This window comes from Leopardus geoffroyi, chromosome C1, assembly GCF_018350155.1.
Source record: "Leopardus geoffroyi isolate Oge1 chromosome C1, O.geoffroyi_Oge1_pat1.0, whole genome shotgun sequence".
In the NCBI taxonomy this organism is placed as follows: Eukaryota; Metazoa; Chordata; class Mammalia; order Carnivora; family Felidae; genus Leopardus; species Leopardus geoffroyi.
In genome coordinates, this window is record NC_059328.1 from 105719299 (window position 1) to 105740352 (window position 21054).

Below are 21054 nucleotides of genomic sequence, written 5' to 3' on the forward strand. Positions count from 1 at the left end.
GGGGAGGTTATCAAGGCTGCCTGGGCCCCATTTCCAGTCTTACACAGAAGATCTGGTTTGTACCTTTATTTATTTTTTTTATATTTTTATTTTTGAGAGAGAGATAGAGTGCAAGTACAGGAGGGGCAGAGGGAGAGGGAGAGGGAGACACAAAATCTGGATCAGGCTCCGAGCTGTTGGCACACGGGCCCGATGCAGTGCTCGAACTCACAAACTGTGAGATCATGACCTGAGCCGAAGTCAGACGCTCAACTGACTGAGCCACCCAGGTGCCCCTCTGGTTTATGCCTTTTATTTTTATTTATTTATTTTTAACGTTTATTTATTTTTGAAACAGGGAGAGACAGCATGAATGAGGGAGGGTCAGAGAGAGAGGGAGACACAGAATCTGAAACAGGCTCCAGGCTCTGAGCTGTCAGCACAGAGCCTGACGTGGGGCTCAAACTCACAGACCGTGAGATCATGACCTGAGCCGAAGTCAGATGCTTAACCGACTGAGCCACCCAGGCGCCCCAGGTTTGTGCCTTTTAATTGAAGTTAGGTGTCATTAATGTAAATATAGCTGAACAAGTTAGAGCAATAATGAGATAATGTAGTCAATAGTGCTGGCTCATCAAATACGCCCAATTCTCTCTCTTTCCAAATGTGAGACATGACTGATCTTCCTGGCCCCCTTGTGGTTGGGTAGGGCCCTATGACTCAGTCAGGCCAATGAGTTGTTAATGAGAGTGTCCTGAATCACTTTAATTGCCAATATGAGACCGTCTAGCAGTCTCTCCCTCTGGCCTGACTTACTTATCAGCCTGGGTTCCTGAGTAGCTATCCTAGCAGAGCTCCAAAGTCAACTTTCTAGAGATGATTATGCAGTGTGAGCAACAAGTACACAGTTTTTGTTTTAAAGTTTGGGAGTTGTTTGTTTCCACAACACTATAGTCTATCCTGATGCAGATACTATTTTAAGACCCATCAAATTCTAGGGGCGCCTGGGTGGCTCAGTTGGTTAAGCATCTGACTTCGGCTCAGGTCATGATCTTACGGTCTGTGGGTTTGAGCCCCATGTCAAGCTCTGTGCTGATAGCTCAGAGCCTGGAAACTTCTTGGGATTCTGTGTCTCCCTCTTTCTCTACCCCTACCCTGCTCTCTCTCTCTCTCTCAAAATTAAACATTAAAAAAAATTTTAAAAAGACCTATCAAATTCTTAAAAATTAAATAGACACTTAACATCCAATCCTAATGAGGGTGTGGGGAAACATACTTTCAGAGATTTGCTAGGAGTAAAAATTGTTTCAACCTTTTTGAAAAGTAATTTGACAGTAGATTCTATTAAAATGAAAAGAGGTACATATATATACATATATATGTGAATATATATGTGTGTATATATTTTAACTCAGATTCCATTATGGGGAATCTCTTCCACAGAAATAAAAGTACTACTTCAAAAGCACGTTAATGTTTATTGTTGCATTATTCATAATGAATACATGCTGTAGTGAGAGCATCTTTCTAATTATGGTTTATCCACACTATTAAGTATTATGCAATTATGAAAAAGACAAATGTTGACTTCAAAGGATATCCACATGTGAAATAAAAACTAAACAAATCCACATTTAGGGGAGGCTGGCTGGCTCAGCAAGCAGTGCATGCGACTATCGATCTCAGGGTTGAGCCCTGCATTGGGTGTAAAGATGACTAAAAAATAAAATCTTTTTTAAAAATCCAGATTCATGACCTTGTAAGTACAAGCCTAGAAAACTAATCTATTTTACCTCAAAGCAGCAGGTGTAGTGATGAGAGGGGAGGAGAGGATATTGTCACGTTTGTCTCATTCTATCTTGATATTCCTCCACTTGTTACAATTTGCACCACTTCGTAATATAACAAACTAAAGTGAGAAAAACACCTAAACCTAACGGTTTGCTGAGTCTTTAAACAATAAACTTAGTGTGACTGCCAGGGGTTGGGGTGGCGGAAGAGGTGGAGCTTCGAGAATATACTCTAGGCCACGCCTACTTCACCCGCCCAGTGGCCTCTCACGTGTACCCTGGAAGGCTCTCCTTTGACGCATGCGTACTTGCCCGAGGTTGCCTGGCCTTGGAGGGGCGCTCAGAGGCTTAGGATTTGACCCCGGCAGGCTACCGTCGTGGCGACCGGAACGGCACCTGAGGTTTGCTTCCGGGCGTCTCTTTTGCTTCCCTTTCCCTCCCTCCCTCACGCTTCATCCCCTCCCCCTGCTCCCTTTTCCGTACGGTTTCGTTCTTCCCCGTCGAGGCCGACCCCAGAGTCTCGAGTCTGGGGTCTGGTTGGTGAAAAGAAGTGTTGTAGTTGGAGGCAGGGAGGTGTGGGAAGTACTGTTAATTGAGGTATTTGGAGATCCGGGGCCCGTCTGGAATGTTTTGTTTGTGGGAGGAGGTTGGGCGAGGGTGGGAAGGAAGTCTTCCCCGAGAGGCGAGCGGGGGCGGGGTTGAGCTGGGTTTGCGGGGTGGGTGGGACGCACCCCCAGAAAGGGTAGCGCGGGGGTGGGGTTGGTGTGTGGGCAAAGGAAAAATGGAGGCGGTGAGAACTGGTCTTGGAGTCGCACGGCATTCTGGCATCAGTTTTGCTCCAACCGTTTGATCAAAAAAGCAGTTAACACTAATGCGTAGGCTATTTGGATTGTAGTTTTTAGGTAGCCACGTTTTATTCCCAGATTGCTTTAATTTTCCTTTACTTTTGGGAAGCCTCTTTGCTTTTGTATGCATAAGTGTGAATAGACTTTAAAAAGTAAGTTTCCACGTGGAAGCAAGGTAATGTAAAGCGAACAAGTAATTAAAGAGAAAACAGTGAATTATAAACCAACGCCCCCCCATCCAAGTGGAGATATTTGTTCAAATTAGGCATAGCATGCAAACAAAGATTTCTCTCTTTAGTCAGTTAAGGAACACAGGTCACAGAAATACCTTCCTCAGCAAATTGGTTCTCTTCTGTTTCCTAAAACATTATTTTTTGGTAGCCTCTGTTGCGTATCATATGTTTTCCATGCCCTCACGCTTTTAAACCTTATCCAGGCCCATCTTCTGTAGAATAAGATCGGTACAAAATCTTAGCATCGGATACAGGGGAACGGAGAGGGAGAACATAGAATGGAACTTAATTGTATTTGAATGAGAAGTAGTAGTGTAGGAATGAGTTTTAGAGACTGAAGTTTGGCGGTTATAATAATTGCAAAGGTAATCTTAGTTTTCTCTTCCACGTAGGGGACAACAGCATGTCTTCCATCCCTGGGTGCATTGGTTTGGGTGCAGCCGCAGCTGCGGTGGAGTCTGATGAGATCGCAGAGCTGCAACAAGCGGTGGTTGAGGAGCTGGGTATCTCAATGGAGGAACTGAGGCAGTTCATCGATGAAGAACTGGAGAAGATGGACTGTGTACAGCAGCGAAAGAAGCAACTAGCGGAGTTGGAGACGTGGGTAATACAGAAGGAATCTGAGGTGGCCCATGTTGATCAGCTCTTTGATGATGCATCCAGGTGAGGACTACACGGAAAATCGGAGATCTCCCCTTGGCAGACATTTTAGAAGTGTAATTGCTCATGACGTTGTGCCAGTCTCTTTATTCTTTACAAGGTACAGACGTGTAGGACCTTTCTGTTTCTCAAAGGTTACGGCCAACAATCTGACCTCACGGTCGCAGGGTGGCTCAGTCATTTGGGCATCTGACTCTTGATTTCGGCTCAGGTCATCATCTCTCCCATCGTGGGATCTGGCCCCATGTTGGGCTCTGTGCTAATGGCGTGAACCGACTTGGGATTCTCTCCCTCTCTCTCTGCCCCTTCCCCACACCCTGTCTCTCTTTCTTTCAAAACAAACAAACAAACAAACAAACATTTTAAAAAATCCAACCTCACAACCACCCGTTATATGTAGAATATTCATCTATTGGAAGCCAGTGTATGGTCTACAGTAGAATGGTCAAGGTCTTGAGTCTTTTCCCCTTCTTTCTCCTGTACTCTGCTTCAGAACAACTGCACAGTTTTCTTAGTGGGATGATCTAGGGAGTGAGGATTGTAAGTCGTTGCTGTCTTATGAAACTGTGGAACATGAGCCCTGTATCTACTCATAAATTCCCAGAAGATTGGTGCCTAGTATGCCTTAGTTGTCACTTAGAACACATTTTCATATAGCAAGGTAAATGATGAGATATGGTTAATGTACTTTCAGGTTATTTTGGATTTTGTTAGGGCCTAGTCTGAAACCACTATTTAAACATATTTTAATGAGAAAAGCATTTTATTATTATTATTATTAAGTTTATTTTTGAGAGAAAGAGAGAGAGCACCAGCAGGGGAGGGGCAGAGAGAGAGAAGGAGAGGGAGACACAGAATTTGAAGCAGGATCCTGGTTCTGAGCTGTCAGCGCAGAGCCCAATGCGGGGCTCGAACTCATGAGCCGTGAGATCATGACCTGAGCCGCAGTTGGATGCTTAACCGATTGAGCCCCCCAGGTGTCCTGAGAAAAGCATTTTAAATTCTAAATGGAGACACTTTGGAATATGACCTGTTTAAATTGAGGTCAGTGTATACTTAAATATATATAAATTCTGATGGCTTTTATACCTATTTCTGCTGGCTTTGACCTTTTCTACATGTGTTCCAATATTAGGGCAGTGACTAACTGTGAGTCTTTGGTGAAGGACTTTTATTCCAAACTGGGACTACAATACCGGGACAGTAGCTCTGAGGATGAAGCCTCCCGGCCTACAGAAATAATCGAGATTCCTGATGAAGATGATGATGTCCTCAGTATTGATTCAGGTAAGAGATAAGGCTCTGGGTAGGAAAATCTCAGGATTGAAATTGAGACACAGGAAGACAAACAGATGAAAGAAGAGAGTAGAAATTGTTGTCACTAACTCCATATTCTAAACTGTTGAACTTGCCCGTTACCAAAAAGGAATAGAACATTATTAATATCATAGATGTCCTCTACGTGCTACTTTCTGATTGAATGACCTTCCTTTCCCCATTCTGTGTCACCTCTATTCTGAATTCCCTTCCTTTTCTTTTTAGGTGGCATTCGCTCCTATATATATATTTCAAAACGGTAGATTGTTTGGTTTTGTCTATTTTTGAGGGGTTTTTTAATGTATAATTTACAAACTATAAAATTTACCCACTTTAAGTGTAGAGTTTGAGTTTTAGTAAATTTATAGAGTAGTGCAGTCTTCACCACAGATGTTTGGATTACCCCAAAACATCCCTCTTACCTGTTTGTCTGCATTCTCCATTTTCACCCCAACCATTGATCTGCTTACTTCCTTTTTGCCTTTTCTAGAAATTTCATTTAAATAGAATCACAATTTGTTGTCTTTTGTATCTGGCTTCTGTCATTTAGCATAACATTTTTGTTGTGGAACATGTTGTTCCATGTATCTGTAGTTTGCTTTTTTTTTTCTTTTTGCTGAGCAGTATTCCATTCTATGGATATACCACATACTATCTTCTGTAATTGATGATAAATATTTGGGCTGTTTCTAGTTTGGGGCGATTATGAGTAATGCTGCTATGTACATTTGTGTAGAAGTCTTTATGTGGGCGTTATGTTTCATGTCTTTTGGATATTCCACCTAGGAATAGAATTGTTAGGGCTTAGGGTAAGTGTACATTTGAGTTTTTAAGAAACTGCCATATTGTTTTCAAAAGTGGCTATACCATTCTACATTCCCACTAGCAAAGTATGGGGGTTCCAGTTTCTTTACATCCTTGTTGGTGCTTGGTATTGTCAGTTTTTTATTTTAGCTTTTGCAGTGTGAGTGTGGTGGTATCAAATTGTGATTGTAGTGTGCATTTCCTGAAGGAAGTTGAGCATCTTTTCACATACTTAATTTACCATTTGTTTTTTCTTTGGGAAAGCATCCATTAAAATCTTGAGGCTTTTTAAAAAAATCGGGTTGTCTTTTTATTAGAGAACCGCTCTTTTGACTTAGAGAACTCAGGCTTTAGGTACAGTTCATTTATCAGATATATTTTAGAAATACTTTCTCTCAAATGTGGTCTTTTCATTTTCTTAATGGTGTCTTTTAACAGTAATAATTCTCAAGATAGAGGTTGAGAGTGGTTGGTTGATTTTGCTTATGACTATTTAGTTGTTTCACCACCATTCGTTGAAAAGACTATCCTTTTGGTATCCTTGTCAAAAATCATCTGGCCACGTATATGAGGGTCTATTTCCAGATTCTGTTCTGTCACATTGATCTATATATTTGTTGTTATACCAGCACCACACTGCTTTTATTACTATAGTTTCAATGGTAAGTATTAAAATCACCTAGTGGAAGTCTCCAAATACAAATGTATTTCATATGACTTTGAAATATATTTTGGAATCAGCTTGTCAGTTTCTATCAAGAACATTTTTAAAAGCCTGCTGGGATTTTTAATAGAAACTCTATTGAATCTAAAGGCCAATTTGGAGAGCATTACCTTTTTAACGACTAGTCTTCTAATGCATTAATGTGGTACATTTGTCCTAAGTGTTGTATTCTTTTTAATGCTAATGTGAGTGAGATTATTTACTTAATTTCATTTTAGGATTGTTTGTTGCTAAGATATGAAAATATAGTTGATTTTTGTGTATTAATCTTGTAGCCCTGACCTTACTAAGCTCACTTATTAGTTCTAGAAGTTTTTTGTGGATCCCTTGGGATTTTCTATATATTAGACCATGCTGTCTCTGCAAATAAAGTCAATTTTACTTCTTTCTTTCTAATCTAAATGTCTTTTATTTCTTTTTTATTGCCTTATTGTACTCAGTAGAACCTCGAGTACAATGTTGAATAAAAGTTTGAGGGTAGACATCCTTTCCTTGCTTCTGATCTTAGGGGGAAGCATTTAGTCTTTAGGCATTAATTATAATGTGAGCTTTAAGGTTTTTGTAGATATCCTTTCTCAGGTTGAAGGAAGTTGCTTCTGTTCCTAGAAACTGTCAGGTTGAAAGAAGTTCCTTCTGTATTGGATTTGCTAATATTTTTCGTTAAGAATTTTTGCACCTGGGGCACCTGGGTGGCTCAGTTGGTTAAGAGTCTGGCTCTTGATTTCAGCTTAGGTTGTGATCTTGCAGTTCATGAGTTCAAGCCCTGCCTTGGGCTCCACGCTGACAGGGGGCCTGCTTGGGATTCTCTCTCCCTCTCTGCCTTTCCCCTCTCTCTGTCTCTCTCAAAATAAATAAATAAACTAAAAAGAAAAAAGAGTAGTTTTGTGGAGGACTTTAAAAAAAATTTTTGTTGCATCTATGGTCATGAGGACTATAGGTTTTTAGTTTTATTGTGGTGTGGTTTTTTGACTTTGGTATTAGGGTATTATGGACCTTATAAAGATGAGTTGGGAAATGTTCCCTCCTTTGAATTTATGTGAAATAGTATTATTTCTTCCTTAAATGTTTGATAAATTCAGCACTGAGACTGTCTTGACCTGGACCTTTCTTTGTGGATGATTTTTTTTTTTTTTTTTTTTTTTGGATAGATTTTTTTTTTTTTTATAAGCTTTTTAGTTTGGAATAGTTTTTTGTTTTTTGTTTGTTTTAATTTATTTTTGAGAGAGAAAGAATGTGAGCGGGGGAGGGGCAGAGAGAGGATGGGAAATACAGAATCTGAAGCAGGCTCCAGGCCCTGAGCTGTCAGCACAGAGCCCGACATGGGGCTTAAACTGTTGAACCACCAGATCGTGCCTGAGCCGAAGTCAGACACCCAATGGACTGAGCCACCCAGGTGCCACAGTTTGGAATAGTTTTATATTTTTGTGTAAATTGCAAAGATAATGCAGAGAGTTCTGTATACCTTCCACCAGTTTATTCCAATGTTAGTATTTTTTAATGTTTATTTATTTATTTTGAGAGAGAGAGAGAGACAGAGCATGCATATGTGCACAAGTGGGGGAGAGGGAGAGAGAGAATTCCAAGCAGGCTCTGTGCTGTTACGTCAGAGCCCCACTCGGGACTTGATCTCCCGAACCGTGAGATTATGACCTGAGTCAAAGTCAAGAGTTGGACTGAGCCACCCAGGCACCCCTAATGTTAATATTTTGTTACTGTGATACATTGGCCCAAACTAAAAAACAAACATGGGTGCGTTACTTATCTAAACTTATCTAAACTCCACGCTTTGGATTTCTGGGCTTTTCCCATTCCAGGTGGGAAGCTTTTTAATTACTAATTAATTTTCTTTACCTGATATGTCTATTTGTATTTTCTGTTCCTTCTTAAGTCATTTTTGTTAATTTGTATCTTTCTAGGAATTTTTCCATCTCATTTAGTTGTCTAAATTATTGCCATAAAGTTCATACTATTCCCTTATGATTCTTTTGAATTTCTGTAGGTTCTGTAGCAATGTTCCTTTCATTCCTGATATTGGTTATTTGGATCTCTTTTTTTCCCTTGGTTAATCTAGCTGAAGGATTATTGTTTTTTTTGCTCTTTTTTAAGGGACCAGTTTTTGTGTTCATTTGTTTCTTTTTCTCTACCGTTTTCCTGTTTTTTTGTTACACTGATTTCTACTCTGATCTTTATTATTTTCTTTCTTCCATGTACTTGGGTTTGATTTGCTCTTCTTTTTCTAGTTTCTTAAAATGAAAATAGATTATTGATTTGGTTTTAGGTCTTCTTCCTTTCTAATATAAAATTTATGCATTGCTTTACTACATCTCATAAATTTTTTTGTTACATTTTCACTTTATTTTTTTAATATTAAAAATATATATGCTTTTTTTATATTTTAATTTTTATTTTAGAGAGAGAATGTGAGCGTGGGAAAGGGGCAGAAAGAGAGGGAGAGAGAGAGAATCCCAAGCAGGTTCCATGCTTAGCACAGAGCCTGACACAGGGCTTGATCCCATGACCCTAGAATCATGATCTGAGCTGAAATCAAGAGTCAGACACAACCGACTGAGCCACCCACGCACCCCATATTTTCCGTTTCCCTTTAACTTATAATTTTAATTTCCTGTGTGATTTTTCTTTGACCAATGGTTTATCCCAAGTATTTAGGAATTTCCCAGATTTCTTTGTGTTGTGACTTTTTTATTTAATATAATTTTGGTCAGAAAACCTGCTTTGTATTATTTTAATCCTTTTAGATGTATTTAAATGTTTTTTAATGGCCTAGTATATTATCTGTCCTGGAGAATGATCCATGTGTGCTTGCAAACAATTTGTATTCTGCTGCTGTTGATTGGAATATTTTATAAATGTTTTTTAGGTTAAGTTGGCCGATAGTGCTGTTCAAGTCTTCTGTGTCCTTATTGATTTTCTGTCTGGTTATTTTAACAATTACTTGGAAAGGAGTTTTGAAATCTTGAACTAAAATTGTTGACTTGTTTGTCATTTCAATTCTTTCAGTTTTTGCTTCCTATATTTTGGGACTCTGTTATGTATATGTTTATAGTTACTTTTTTTATTATTATAAGGTATCTCTTTGTGTTTCAAGTGATATCCCTTGTCTTAAAGTCTATTTTGTCAGATATTAATGTGGAATTTCCATTTCTGTTATGATTACTGTTTGTATATTGTGTCGTTTTCTGTATTTTTACTTAAAATCTTTGTTTTGAATTTAGTGTATTTCTTGCATACAATATATGTATAGTTAGATCTCTTTTTTTTTTCTTTTTTTTTTTTAATATATGTGTATTTTTGAGAGAGAGACAGAGCACAAGTGAGGAAGGGACAGAGAGAGAGTGAGACACAGAATCTGAAGCAGGCTCTAGGCTCTGAGCTGTTAGCACAGAGCCTGATGCGGGGCTCGAACTCACAAACCATGAGATCATGACCTGAACTGAAGTCAGACACTTAACCAACTGAGCCACCCAGGTGCCCCAGATCTTGTTTTTTTTTTAATCCATTCTCACAGTTTCTGCCTTTTTAATTAGTATTGAACGCATTCACAGTTGATATGAATCCATATGGGTGGATTTTTATCGGCCATTTTGCATTTTCTCCCCCTATGTCCCATGTCTTTTATATTTGTCTGTTCTTTACTGCTTTCTTTGTGTCGAACAAATATTTCAGTAAGTCATTTTAATTTCTCTGATTTTTTTTGGCTTTTAAAAAAAGTGCTTGCATATTTATCTGGTCATTAACTACTACAAGTTAATACTGACTTAGTTCTGGTAAAATATAGCAGCTTTGCACCGGGATAGCTCCATTTTCACTCTCTTCTTGTGTGGTAGTGTTGTCAAATATATTGCATCTACGTATGTTTAAAGCCAACAATTTTGTGTTACAGTTATTGCCAGGAGTAATCTTATTTTTAAAGATGTTATGGGAAGAAAAGAGAAAAATACATATTTACCCAGATGTTTACATTTCTATTCCTCTTCATTTCTTCCTGTGGATCTGAGTTAGGATCTAGTGTCATCCTTTTCCAGCCAGAAAGATTTCCTTTAATATTTCTTGTAATTCTGAGGCACCTGGGTGGCTCAGGTGTTAAGTGTCCCAACTCTTAAGTGATTAAGTGTCCAACTCTTGATTTTGGCTCAGGTTATTTGTGAGATCGAGCCTCGCGTCAGGCCCTGTACCAACCACACAGAGCCTGCTTGGCATTCTCTCTCTCCCTCTCTCTCTCTCAAAATAAATATTTAAAGCATATTTCTTGTGGTCCTGCTAAAAGTCATTTCATTTATCTGAGATATAGCATTCTTGGTTCACTATTTTCTTTTGGCATTTCGAATATGCCATTCCAGTGCCTTCTGGCCTCAGTTATTTCTGATAGGAAGTTAGATGAATGTGTTGTACCCTGGATGTGAGTCATTTTTGTTTTACTGCTTTTAAGATTTTCTCTTTTGATTTTAGTAGTTTCAGTAGGTTGTGTCTAGGTATAATTCTCTCCGTATTTGTCGTATTTGAGATTCATGGAACTTGGATCTGTAGATTCACATTTTTCATCAAATTTAGAAGTGTTTCGGTCATTATTTCTTCATATATTTTTTTCTAGCCCTTTCTCCCCTGGCCTTCTGAGCTCATCATTATGCATATGGTAGAATGCTTCACATTGTCTTATAAGTCTTTGAGACACTGTTCATTTTTCTTCAACCTTCTTCTCTTTGTGCTTTGGATGGGGCAATTTCTCTATATAGGTATCTATTAGTTTATTTATTCTTCTGTCATTTTAAATTTGCTTTTTTTAGCCCCCCCAGTGAATGCAGTAAAACCTTGGATTGTGACTAGTCTGTTCTGTGAGTGTTCTGCAAGACGAGCAAAAATTTCTAATAAATTTTAACTTGATAAGCAGGTAGTGTCTTGGAATACAAGTAGTTCATAACACTGAACATCAGTCACATGATCACAACTCAGCTCTCTCTCTGAGGGATTGTGGGTCATCATCAATGCAATCTCACATTTCTGTGAAATCCTCAAAAGGAGGCATTGGATAGGTTCCTTGTTAAAGTTGCACAAAAAGAAAAAGATTCCATTGAGCCAATAGCAGTGATTCCGTTAGTGACAGTGAAAGTCGTCCTACACAATAACCCTCCTCTCTCTTGTCTTCCTCACACCAGCCACAAAGGTTTTCAAAGGTAAGTGCAGGTTAATTTATTTTTCTTTGTATTTTGTATTTTCTTTATTATTATGTATTATAGTATTGTAATAATTTTTATATGAATTTTTGGGGTTGTGGAATTAATCATCTGAGTTTTCATTATTTCTTATGGGGAAATTTGCTTTGATATACAAGTGCTTTGGATTATAAGGATGTTTCTGGAATGAATTATGCTCAAAAACCAAGGTTTTACTGTATTTCGTTTCAGTTTTTGTAATTCAACCCTGGAATTTCCATTTGCTTCTTTTTATAGTCAAGTCTTTTGTTTATTAAGTATTAGCATATTTTCCTTTAAATCTTTGAATGTAATTTCCATGAGCTCTTTGAGCATATTTATAAATCCAATACCTAGGCCCGTATGGCAAGTCAGTTTCCATTGCTAGAGTTTTGTTTCCTGAGTATAGGGCGTACTTTCCTATTTCTTTGAATGTTTCATTATTTTTGTTGTTGAAAGCTGGATACTTTCAAGTTTTTTTTCTTATGATGCCAACTGTGTCTTCTTTGTAGTGTACAGCTGATGTCCCTGCTTGGTTTTTAAATTTGAACTATATATATTAGCTTGGCTCCTAACCTTTGCCCCCTTTTTTTTACATAGTCTAGCCAGTGAGTTTTATAGAAATATAGAGAATGCATTCAGAGATGCATGTATTCTCAAGTCTCCATTGGGTTTCCTGCATCTTTTCTGTATGTGCATAGTTTAGCAGTCACCCACAGATTCTTATATATGTATTTATGTGTGTGTGTGTGTGTGTGTGTGTGTGTGTGTGTGTGTATATAACTTTATATATATTAACTTGGCTCTTAACAATTGCTCCCCCCCCCCTTTTTTTTTGCATAGTTTAGCCAGTGAGTTTTACAGAGGTATAGAGAATACATTCAGAGTTGCATTTAGTTCTCAAGTTTCCATGGACTCCTGGGTCTTGTCTGCATTTGCACAGTTTAGCAGTCACTCAAGAATGCATAGAGAATTTATCTAAGCCTGTCCATGGCTCTCTCATTTTCAGGATCTCCTTGTTAAGTTTCTGACTGGTTTGCTGCTCACCCTAAACAAGAGCTGCAAGCTCAGACTAGTAAAGCTGCTCATTGCCATGGCTAGCGCCTCAATGGTAAAGCCGTAGTTTGCACTCACAAGGAGTGGAGTGGGGATGGGAGCCGCCCCAGGCAAGCAGGCCACAGACTTCTCTTTCTTACCAGAATTCAAGCAATTTTTCAGAACAAACACTTTGAATTAATTCTTTGCCTTTGGTCAATTTCCAGTGCCCTGAAATGATTGTTTGTAACTTTTTTTTTTCCAGTTTTATAGTTGTTTTCTGCATAGGGGAGTCATCTATATCACTATTTTCATATCACTATTATCAGAAGCGCCATAGTTTTGCCTTTTTTTAACAGAAGTGGAATCATACATAGTGTATACATACATTCTTCAGTCATTTCTTTAACATCTTGCTGATGTGCGATGTTTAACTCAGTAACTACTACAGCATAGTATTCCATCTTGTGAATATGACACAATATATCTATTCTCCTGTCAGTTGCATTTCATTTGTTTTCAATTCAAATAATGCTCTAAATATTCTTATACATGATTCCTAATCCACATATGCAAGAATCTTTCTAAATTTTGGCAGTCTTATAAATTTTTAGAAGATGTATATATATACACACACACACACACACACACACACACACACACACACACACACACACATATACACACACATACTCTAAGGAGTTGCTAGTTCTTAGGATATGGAAATTTTAACATTACTGGATAAGCAATGGCCAAACAGCTTTCCAAAGTGGTTGTACCAATTTATATTTGTAACTACCAGTGGATGAGAGTGTCCTGTGCTACACATACTTGACAACACTTGGTATTGTGATTTTTAAATTTTATTTCCCTACTGATGAACTTGAGAATCTTTTCATGTGTTTGTGAGTCATCTGTAGTTTTTCTTTGAAATGTCTGTTCATGTCTCTTGTTTGTTTGCTCACTCAGTGATCATTGCCATTACTAATCCTATGCAGTTGCGTGTTGCAAATATCACTCCCAGCTTACAGTTTATCTTTATTTGTTATGTTATTTGTTGAAAAACAGGTGTTATACTCTAGGATTTTTTTTCATGGTCATTGTGTTTTACATCCTTTCTGCCCTGAGGCTTTATTATAAAGGTCATTTATGTTGCCTTTGAAAGTTTCATAGTTTCACCTGTCACATTTAAGTCTTTAATTCAACTGGAATTTATTTTTTGTGTAGTATTTGAGGTCAAAATCAAATTTTTTTTCCATATGGTTATTAATCAATGTTTCAGCACCACTACTGAAATGAATCCCTCCTTACTGATTTTGCATTGTCTGCTCTATCATAAATTATTTCCAGGGGCGCCTGGGTGGCTCGGTTGGTTAAGCAACCGACTCTTGACTTTGTCTCAGGTCATGATCTCATGGTTCGTGAGTTCAAGCCCCGTGTCGGGCTCTGCGCTAACAGTGTGGGGTCTGCTTGGGATTCTCTGCCTCCTCTCTCTTTCCCTCCCCCACCCTCAAATAAATAAACATTAAAAAATAATTTCCATATGTATTGATTTGTTTCTGGATTTTCTGTTCTTTTTCATTGGTCTGTCATTTTTTTCTTTTTTTTATTATTTTATTGTATTTTTTATTTTATTTTTAATTTTTTCAAATTAACATCCAAATTAGTTAGCATATAGTGCAACAATGATTTCAGGAGTAGATTCCTTAGTGCCCCTTACCCATTTAGCCCATCCCCCCTCCCACACCCCCTCCAATAACCCTCTGTTTGCTTTCCATATTTATGAGTCTCTTATGTTTTGTCCCCCTCCCTGTTTTTATATTCTTTTTATTTCCCTTCCCTTATGTTCATCTGTTTTATCTCTTAAAGTCCTCATATGAGTGAAGTCATATGATTTTTGTCTTTCTCTGACTAATTTCCCTTAGCATAATACTCTCCACTTCCATCCACGTAGTTGCAAATGGCAAGATTCTTTTTGATTGCCGAGTAATACTCCATTGTATGTGTGTGTATCTATCTATGTGTGTGTGTGTGTATATATATATATATATATGTGTGTGTGTGTGTGTGTGTGTATATAAAACATTTCTTTATCCATTCATCCATCGATGGACATTTGGGCTCTTTCCATACTTTGGCTGTTGTTAATAGTGCTGCTATAAATATGGGGGTGCATGTGTCCCTTCGAAACAGCACACCTGTATCCTATGGATAAATGCCTAGTAGTGCAATTGCTGGGTCGTAGGGTAGTTCTATTTTTAGTTTTTTTGAGGAACCTCCATACTGTTTTCCAGAGTGGCTACACCAGCTTGCATTCCCTGGTCTGTCATTTTTTCTTATCTCAGTTCTGTATTATGTATAACTGGACTTTATTAGTTTCTATATCTGTTAACTCCAGTCACCTTACTTTGTTGTTCTTCATGTTTGTCTTGGTTCTTTTTATCTTTTGTGCTTATATATGTATTTGAGAGTCAGTGTGTCATATTCTCCACTCCCTCCCTCCCTGACAAAAAAAACACAAAAACAAAAACAAAAACTGTTGACATTATTAAAAGATCAATTTAGGAATAGCTGATAATTTCATGCTATTCAGTTGTTCTACATAAAAATAATTTATTTAGTCCTTAATATTTTTCAGCAAAATTGATGGTTGCACATCAGTATGAATGTGCTTAAACTACTGAACTGTACACTTAAAAATGGTTAAGGTGGTGTATATTTTATGTTATGTGTATTTTACCACAATAAAAAAAATGGGGATAAAAAGAACCAGATTTATAGGTACTAAGAGGAAATACTTTCCTAGATATTTGAGGTATAAGGATAAAAAGCAACATAAAAACTGATGTTGAAAGTGAGTAAAAGAATAGGGGAAAGAGTACATATTTACATTTATCTTTGGCTGCAACAGAAACTGATAATATTGGTTGTTTCTGAGGAGAGGAACTAGAAGCAGGAGTATGAGGGAAGTGTATTTTTACTGTGTGTCCTTTTAATAATGTTTGAATTTTTTTACCACATGAATACTTTTACTTTTAAGGGGCACTTAAATACAAAGGCCCTACAAGATTAAGAACTGTCCTTCCTGAAAGAAAAATACAGGATGTGTTTTGAAGCCTTTTACACTTGTGAGAGGTGTAAGATAACAGATCCTTAATCATATACTATATTCACAGCTCTTTGAGAAATGCACAGGGATGTCTGTATTCTCTCCGAGGTTGAGTTCATATCCAACAAATGACTATGTGTTCCAACTTTTAAAACTTAATATATCTTTAGCAGTCTCCTGTTACTGAAGATTCATTATGAACCTCATCTGGAGATGTTACAGTTTATTTATTTTGTTAAGTGGACATTGTTCTTAGAACATTTACATTGCCTTCTATTTTTAATTTTAGTTTTTTCTTTTTTGCTGCCTTTTTCTCCTAGTTTTATTTAAATATAATTGACATATAACATTGTATTAGTTTAAGGTGTAAAACAGTGATTTGATATATGTGTATATTGTGAAATGATTACCACCATTGCTTTCCATTTTTATCTATTTATTTATTTTAAGTTTATTCATTTTGAGAGAGAGTGCATGCCTGTGTGGGAGCATGGAGGGGGAAGGCAGGCAGAAAGAGGCAAGAGAGAGAATCCCAAGCCGACTCCACACTGTCAGCCCAGAGCCCATGGGGCTCAAACCTGTGAACCGCGAGATCATGGATCATGACCTGAGCTGAAGTCTGGGGTCAGACACTTAAACAAGTGAGCCACCTAGGCACCCCTGTTTTCCATTTAAACAGATGTTATAAATCTCTAAATCGGCACTGTCCAATACAGTAGCCGCGATACACATGTGACTGTTTAAATTATGCAAAATATGAAGGGTCTGGTATTTTCCAGAATATACCAAGAACCGTTAGGGTGCCCAGATGGCTCAGTTAGTTAAGTGTCCAACTCTTGATTTGGACATCAAGTTTGTGGGATCCAGCCTTACATTGGGCTCTGGGCTGACAGCACAGAGCCTGCTTGGGATTCTCTCTCTCTCTCTCTCTCTTCAATAATAAAATAAATAAGCTTAAAATAAATAAAATAGACTTTAAAAAATAAACTTAAAAAATAAATAAACTTAAAAAAAACCTGTTAACTCAAGAATGAAAAAAGGCAACCCAGTTAAAAAATGGGCAAGACATTTGAATAGTTATTTCTTCAAATAAGATTCGTAAATGACCAATAAATATATGGAAAGATGCTTGATGTCATTAATCATTAAGGAAATGCAAGTCAGAACCATTTTATACTAATTAAGATGGCTGTAATCAAAAAGACAGTAACAAGTGTTGATGTGGAGAAGCTGGAATCCTCTATATCGCTTGTGGGATTAAAAAATGGTACAGCCACTTTGGAAGTCTTTCAGTTCCTCAAAAGGTTAAACATGGAATTACTGTATGGCCCTGCAGTTCCACTCCTAGCCATATACCCAAGAGAAATGATAACTTGTGCCCATATAAAAATGGCTATAGAAATGTTCAAATCAGCATTGTTCATAATAGCTAAAAAGTGGAGACAACCCAAATGTCCATCAGTTGGTGAATGGATAAACAAAATATGGCATATTCATATAATGGAATATTATTCAGCCGTAAAAAGGAATTTCATGTGATGAGCCACATATATGATTTCGCTTATATGAAATGTCCAGAATAGACAAATCCATAGGGACAGAAAGTAGATTAGTGGTTACTGGCAGTTAGCGGGAAGGTTGAATGGGGAATTACTGCTAATGGGTGTTTTCATCACCCCAGAAAGAAACCTCATACTCATTAGTTGGTTTTGTTCCGGGGTGATGAAAATTTTCTGGAATTAGGTGGTAGCGATAGTTGTACAACAACTTTGTGAATATACTAAAAACCACTGAATTAAACATTTATGGTATGTGAATTATATCTGAATTTTTAAAAATTTTAAATAAAATTCAAAATTTACTTTGTTGGACTAGCTACATTTATTGTGCTTAGTAGCCAAATGTTAGCAGATTTAACAGTACAATATAGAACATTATCACAGCGGAAAGTTCTATTGGACAGCACTACTCAAGAATAAACATACTTTTGCTTCATTCATTGACCACATCTCATTTGTCAGATCATTCAGATAATCCATAAGCAAATTGTTGTTATAAAAATTTAAATATAATTGCACCTGGTTGGCTCATTCAGTAGAGTGTGCAACTCTTGATCTCATGGTCATGAGTTCAAGCCCACATTGAGCATGGAGCCTACTTTAAAAAAGAAAAATAATGCAGTGAAAAACCAAACTCCTGTAAACTACCACCTATCCCAGTACTTTATCCCAGGTAAGCACTGTCACCTATTTGCTGTGTATCTTTCTGGACCATTTAGTACTTTTAATGTATATGTTTATATATTTAGTTGTCATGTGTTATTAGTAATGCTTCTGTGATAATGTTTTTAAGTAGCTCAGTTTATTGATTTCTTGGAAATTCTTATGTTGTAAGTCTTTTATGCTCATTTGAGTTTTTCTCATCCATAGGTGATGCTGGGAGCAGAACACCCAAAGACCAGAAGGTGAGTTGGGATGGGGAAGGTAAGGTGAGAGGTAAGAATATGAAAATGTGAGAAACTTCTGGCCTGACCATTCAGTTGCTTCAGCCATCAACATAATCATCCACTCTGTAATCAGTCCTGTGGGTTCCAGTCCTTTAGTAGATGTTCTAAGGATGCAAAAGAGGTTACTTAGAAATACATGCACAAGTGCTATACGAATGTAGAATTTGGTGGCGACCAGCTAGGTGAGATTAACCAAGGAAGGCTCCCTGAAGCTGATCTCTGAACCAGATTTATAAGAAAGGGCAGTTTCGCCTGATAAAGTAACCATGACCTTCCAAATATAGCTCATTTTATTTTTTTTTTTTTTTTGAAAGACAAGTTCTTATTCTCAAGTCTAAGCCATGCTATTTTTTTAATTAAAAAGATATTTTATTTTGAGAGAGAAGGAGAGAGCGCGCGCACGCACACGCGCGCGCGCACACACACATACACACACGGGTGGGGGAGGGGCAGAGACAGAGGAGAGAGGCAGGGCTCCATCTCAGGAACTGCGAGATCATGTCCTAAGCCAAAATCAGGAGTCCGATGCTTTACCAACTGAGCCACCCAAGTGCCTTTAACCCATGCTATTTTAAAACTTGTTTCCCTCATCATCTTTCTTACAGCTCCGTGAGGCTATGGCTGCCTTAAGAAAGTCAGCTCAAGATGTCCAGAAGTTCATGGATGCTGTCAACAAAAAGAGCAGCTCCCAAGATCTGCATAAAGGTTAGGGTCAGGAGGTTCCTCAGTATAGGTGGGGGAGTGAATTCCTACAGAGATTTCATGGATAACTGGCTTTGGTTTAGCACCTCAGAATCCTCCTTCAGCCCTTTTGGGTTCTTTAAAATACTTTTTTCTTTTTTCATTTTATTTATTTTAGAGTGTGCAAGCTGGGGAAAGGGGCATAGGTGGGCAGAGAGAAAATGTTAAGCGGGATCCATGCTCAGCACAGAGCCTGATGCGGGGCTTGATCCCAGGACCTTGGGATCATGACCTGAGCTGAAATCAGCACTTGGACGCTCAACCAGCTGAGCCTCCCTGGCGCCCCTCTGTTAGGTTCTTTAGACACCAAAGGTTTTCCTTGTCTGCTGAAGTCTTTTGTCTGCTGATTTTCCGATGTGCATATTATCCAAATACCATTTTAGCTCTGTGGTCAGGACTACTTCTAGATAGAGATTAGAAGAGAGTAACTCAGGGGTGCCTGGGTGGCTCATTCAGTTAAGCGTCCGACTTCAGCTCAGGTCATGATCTCGCAGTTCATAACTTAAAGCCCTGCATCGGGCTCTGTGCTGACAGCTCAGAGCCTGGAGCCTGCTTCAGATTCTGTTTCTCCCTCTCTGTCTCTGTCCCTCCCCCGCTCACACTCTGTCTCTCTGTCTCTCTCTCAAAAATAAATAAAAACTTAAAAAAGCAACTCAAACTCTTGTAAAGAGGTCTGAAGAAAGCTTTGTTGAATGGGGCTGTTATTAGATCCCCTGCAGAAAAATGTTTTGTAAATGCTACTTAGCATTTAATGAGTATAATTAATATTGTTAATAAAGAGCTAGAGACACTTGATGTGAGATGTTCTTGTTAATGTGAATTTCAATTTTTGCAAGTTTTTCCTATTGGCATAAATAGTTGAGTCATCTGTAGTTTTTTGTGTCTGCCTGAGAGAGCCCCAGAAGTGATAAGGATCATTGATTACCCCCTTTTCCATGGTTACTATATTCTACCCTCTTTACTTTTCCATTCACGTTCCCAGTCTATGCCATATCTCTTTAGAACAACTTTGCTCTATTCCGTAGGAACCTTGAGTCAGATGTCTGGAGAACTGAGCAAAGATGGTGACCTAATAGTCAGCATGCGCATCCTGGGCAAGAAGAGAACTAAGACATGGCACAAAGGCACCCTTATTGCCATCCAGACGGTCGGTATGTTCAAGCTAGAAGAAGAGCTAATGAAAGGCAACCTGCAGGTCTCCATTGCCGATCATTTCTTTTCCCCACAGCCTTGCCTTTTGTCTCCCATGTAGTAGTCCTATTTACATGGAAACCAATGGTTTTTAAAATTTTTTTGTGTATCTTTTCTTTTTACTCAGGACCAGGAAAGAAGTACAAGGTGAAATTTGACAACAAAGGGAAGAGTCTACTGTCAGGGAACCATATTGCCTATGATTACCACCCTCCTGCTGACAAGCTGTTTGTGGGCAGTCGAGTGGTGGCCAAGTACAAGGATGGGAATCAGGTCTGGCTCTATGCTGGCATTGTAGCTGAGACACCAAACGTCAAAAACAAGCTCAGGTACCTGGACAGAGGATTGTAAAGAGAGTGAAGTCCAGTAGAGTGACTATTCAATCGTAGATCTCACAGTTAGCTTTTGTGTTTAGTCCCCAGTGGCCAGAAACCCTTGCTCTTTCTATGCCACAGGAGTCATGTGGGTGATTCTTACTTCTTTTTTTCTTTTTTTTCTCAAGGAGAAAACTTGGAGGAAAACTAGGAGAGGCATCAAGATTGTTAGGATAATAGGAAGGAAGGGGAGACTAAATGGTTTTAGCAGAATATGAACCTGGTAGTGGAACAAGAATAAATAACTGTTGGAAAAGTGGAGATAAGTTGGTTAGATTGAGAGGCTTCCTAACCCTTGGAAGGAACGATAATAGGAAGAAAGTAGTAGACTGGAACATCTTCACAAGAGTGTGTCCTATTTGTGATCAAGAGTGGAAACTATGATTTCTGTAGGTCGTGCTAAAAAATATCAGAACCCCTGATCTTTCTACCGTCACCTTCCTTACAGGTTTCTCATTTTCTTTGATGATGGGTACGCTTCCTATGTCACACAATCTGAACTGTATCCCATTTGCCGGCCACGTGAGTGTCCCTCCCTT

The 21054-nt window shown here is 38.2% G+C and overlaps 1 protein-coding gene across 12 annotated transcripts in view; it reads left to right on the plus strand.

The window, feature by feature from the left end:
• Positions 1–2017: 2017 nt before the first annotated feature.
• Positions 2018–21054, plus strand: part of SETDB1 (SET domain bifurcated histone lysine methyltransferase 1) — a 34356-nt gene continuing 15319 nt past the window's right edge. For 2 of the 12 annotated variants that reach the window (XM_045479101.1, XM_045479105.1), the window contains exons 1-9: positions 2044–2170; positions 3240–3510; positions 4643–4794; positions 11524–11541; positions 18133–18167; positions 18815–18914; positions 19976–20101; positions 20269–20470; positions 20964–21037. In XM_045479101.1, the coding sequence (XP_045335057.1) occupies positions 3251–3510; positions 4643–4794; positions 11524–11541; positions 18133–18167; positions 18815–18914; positions 19976–20101; positions 20269–20470; positions 20964–21037 (967 nt within the window). In that variant the 5' untranslated portion in view covers positions 2044–2170; positions 3240–3250. Of the gene's footprint in view, positions 2367–2551; positions 2672–3239; positions 3511–4642; positions 4795–11523; positions 11542–18132; positions 18168–18814; positions 18915–19975; positions 20146–20268; positions 20471–20963; positions 21038–21054 lie in introns of those variants that run through there. The other 10 variants (XM_045479106.1, XM_045479109.1, XM_045479100.1 and 7 more) reach the window with 9 other exon arrangements.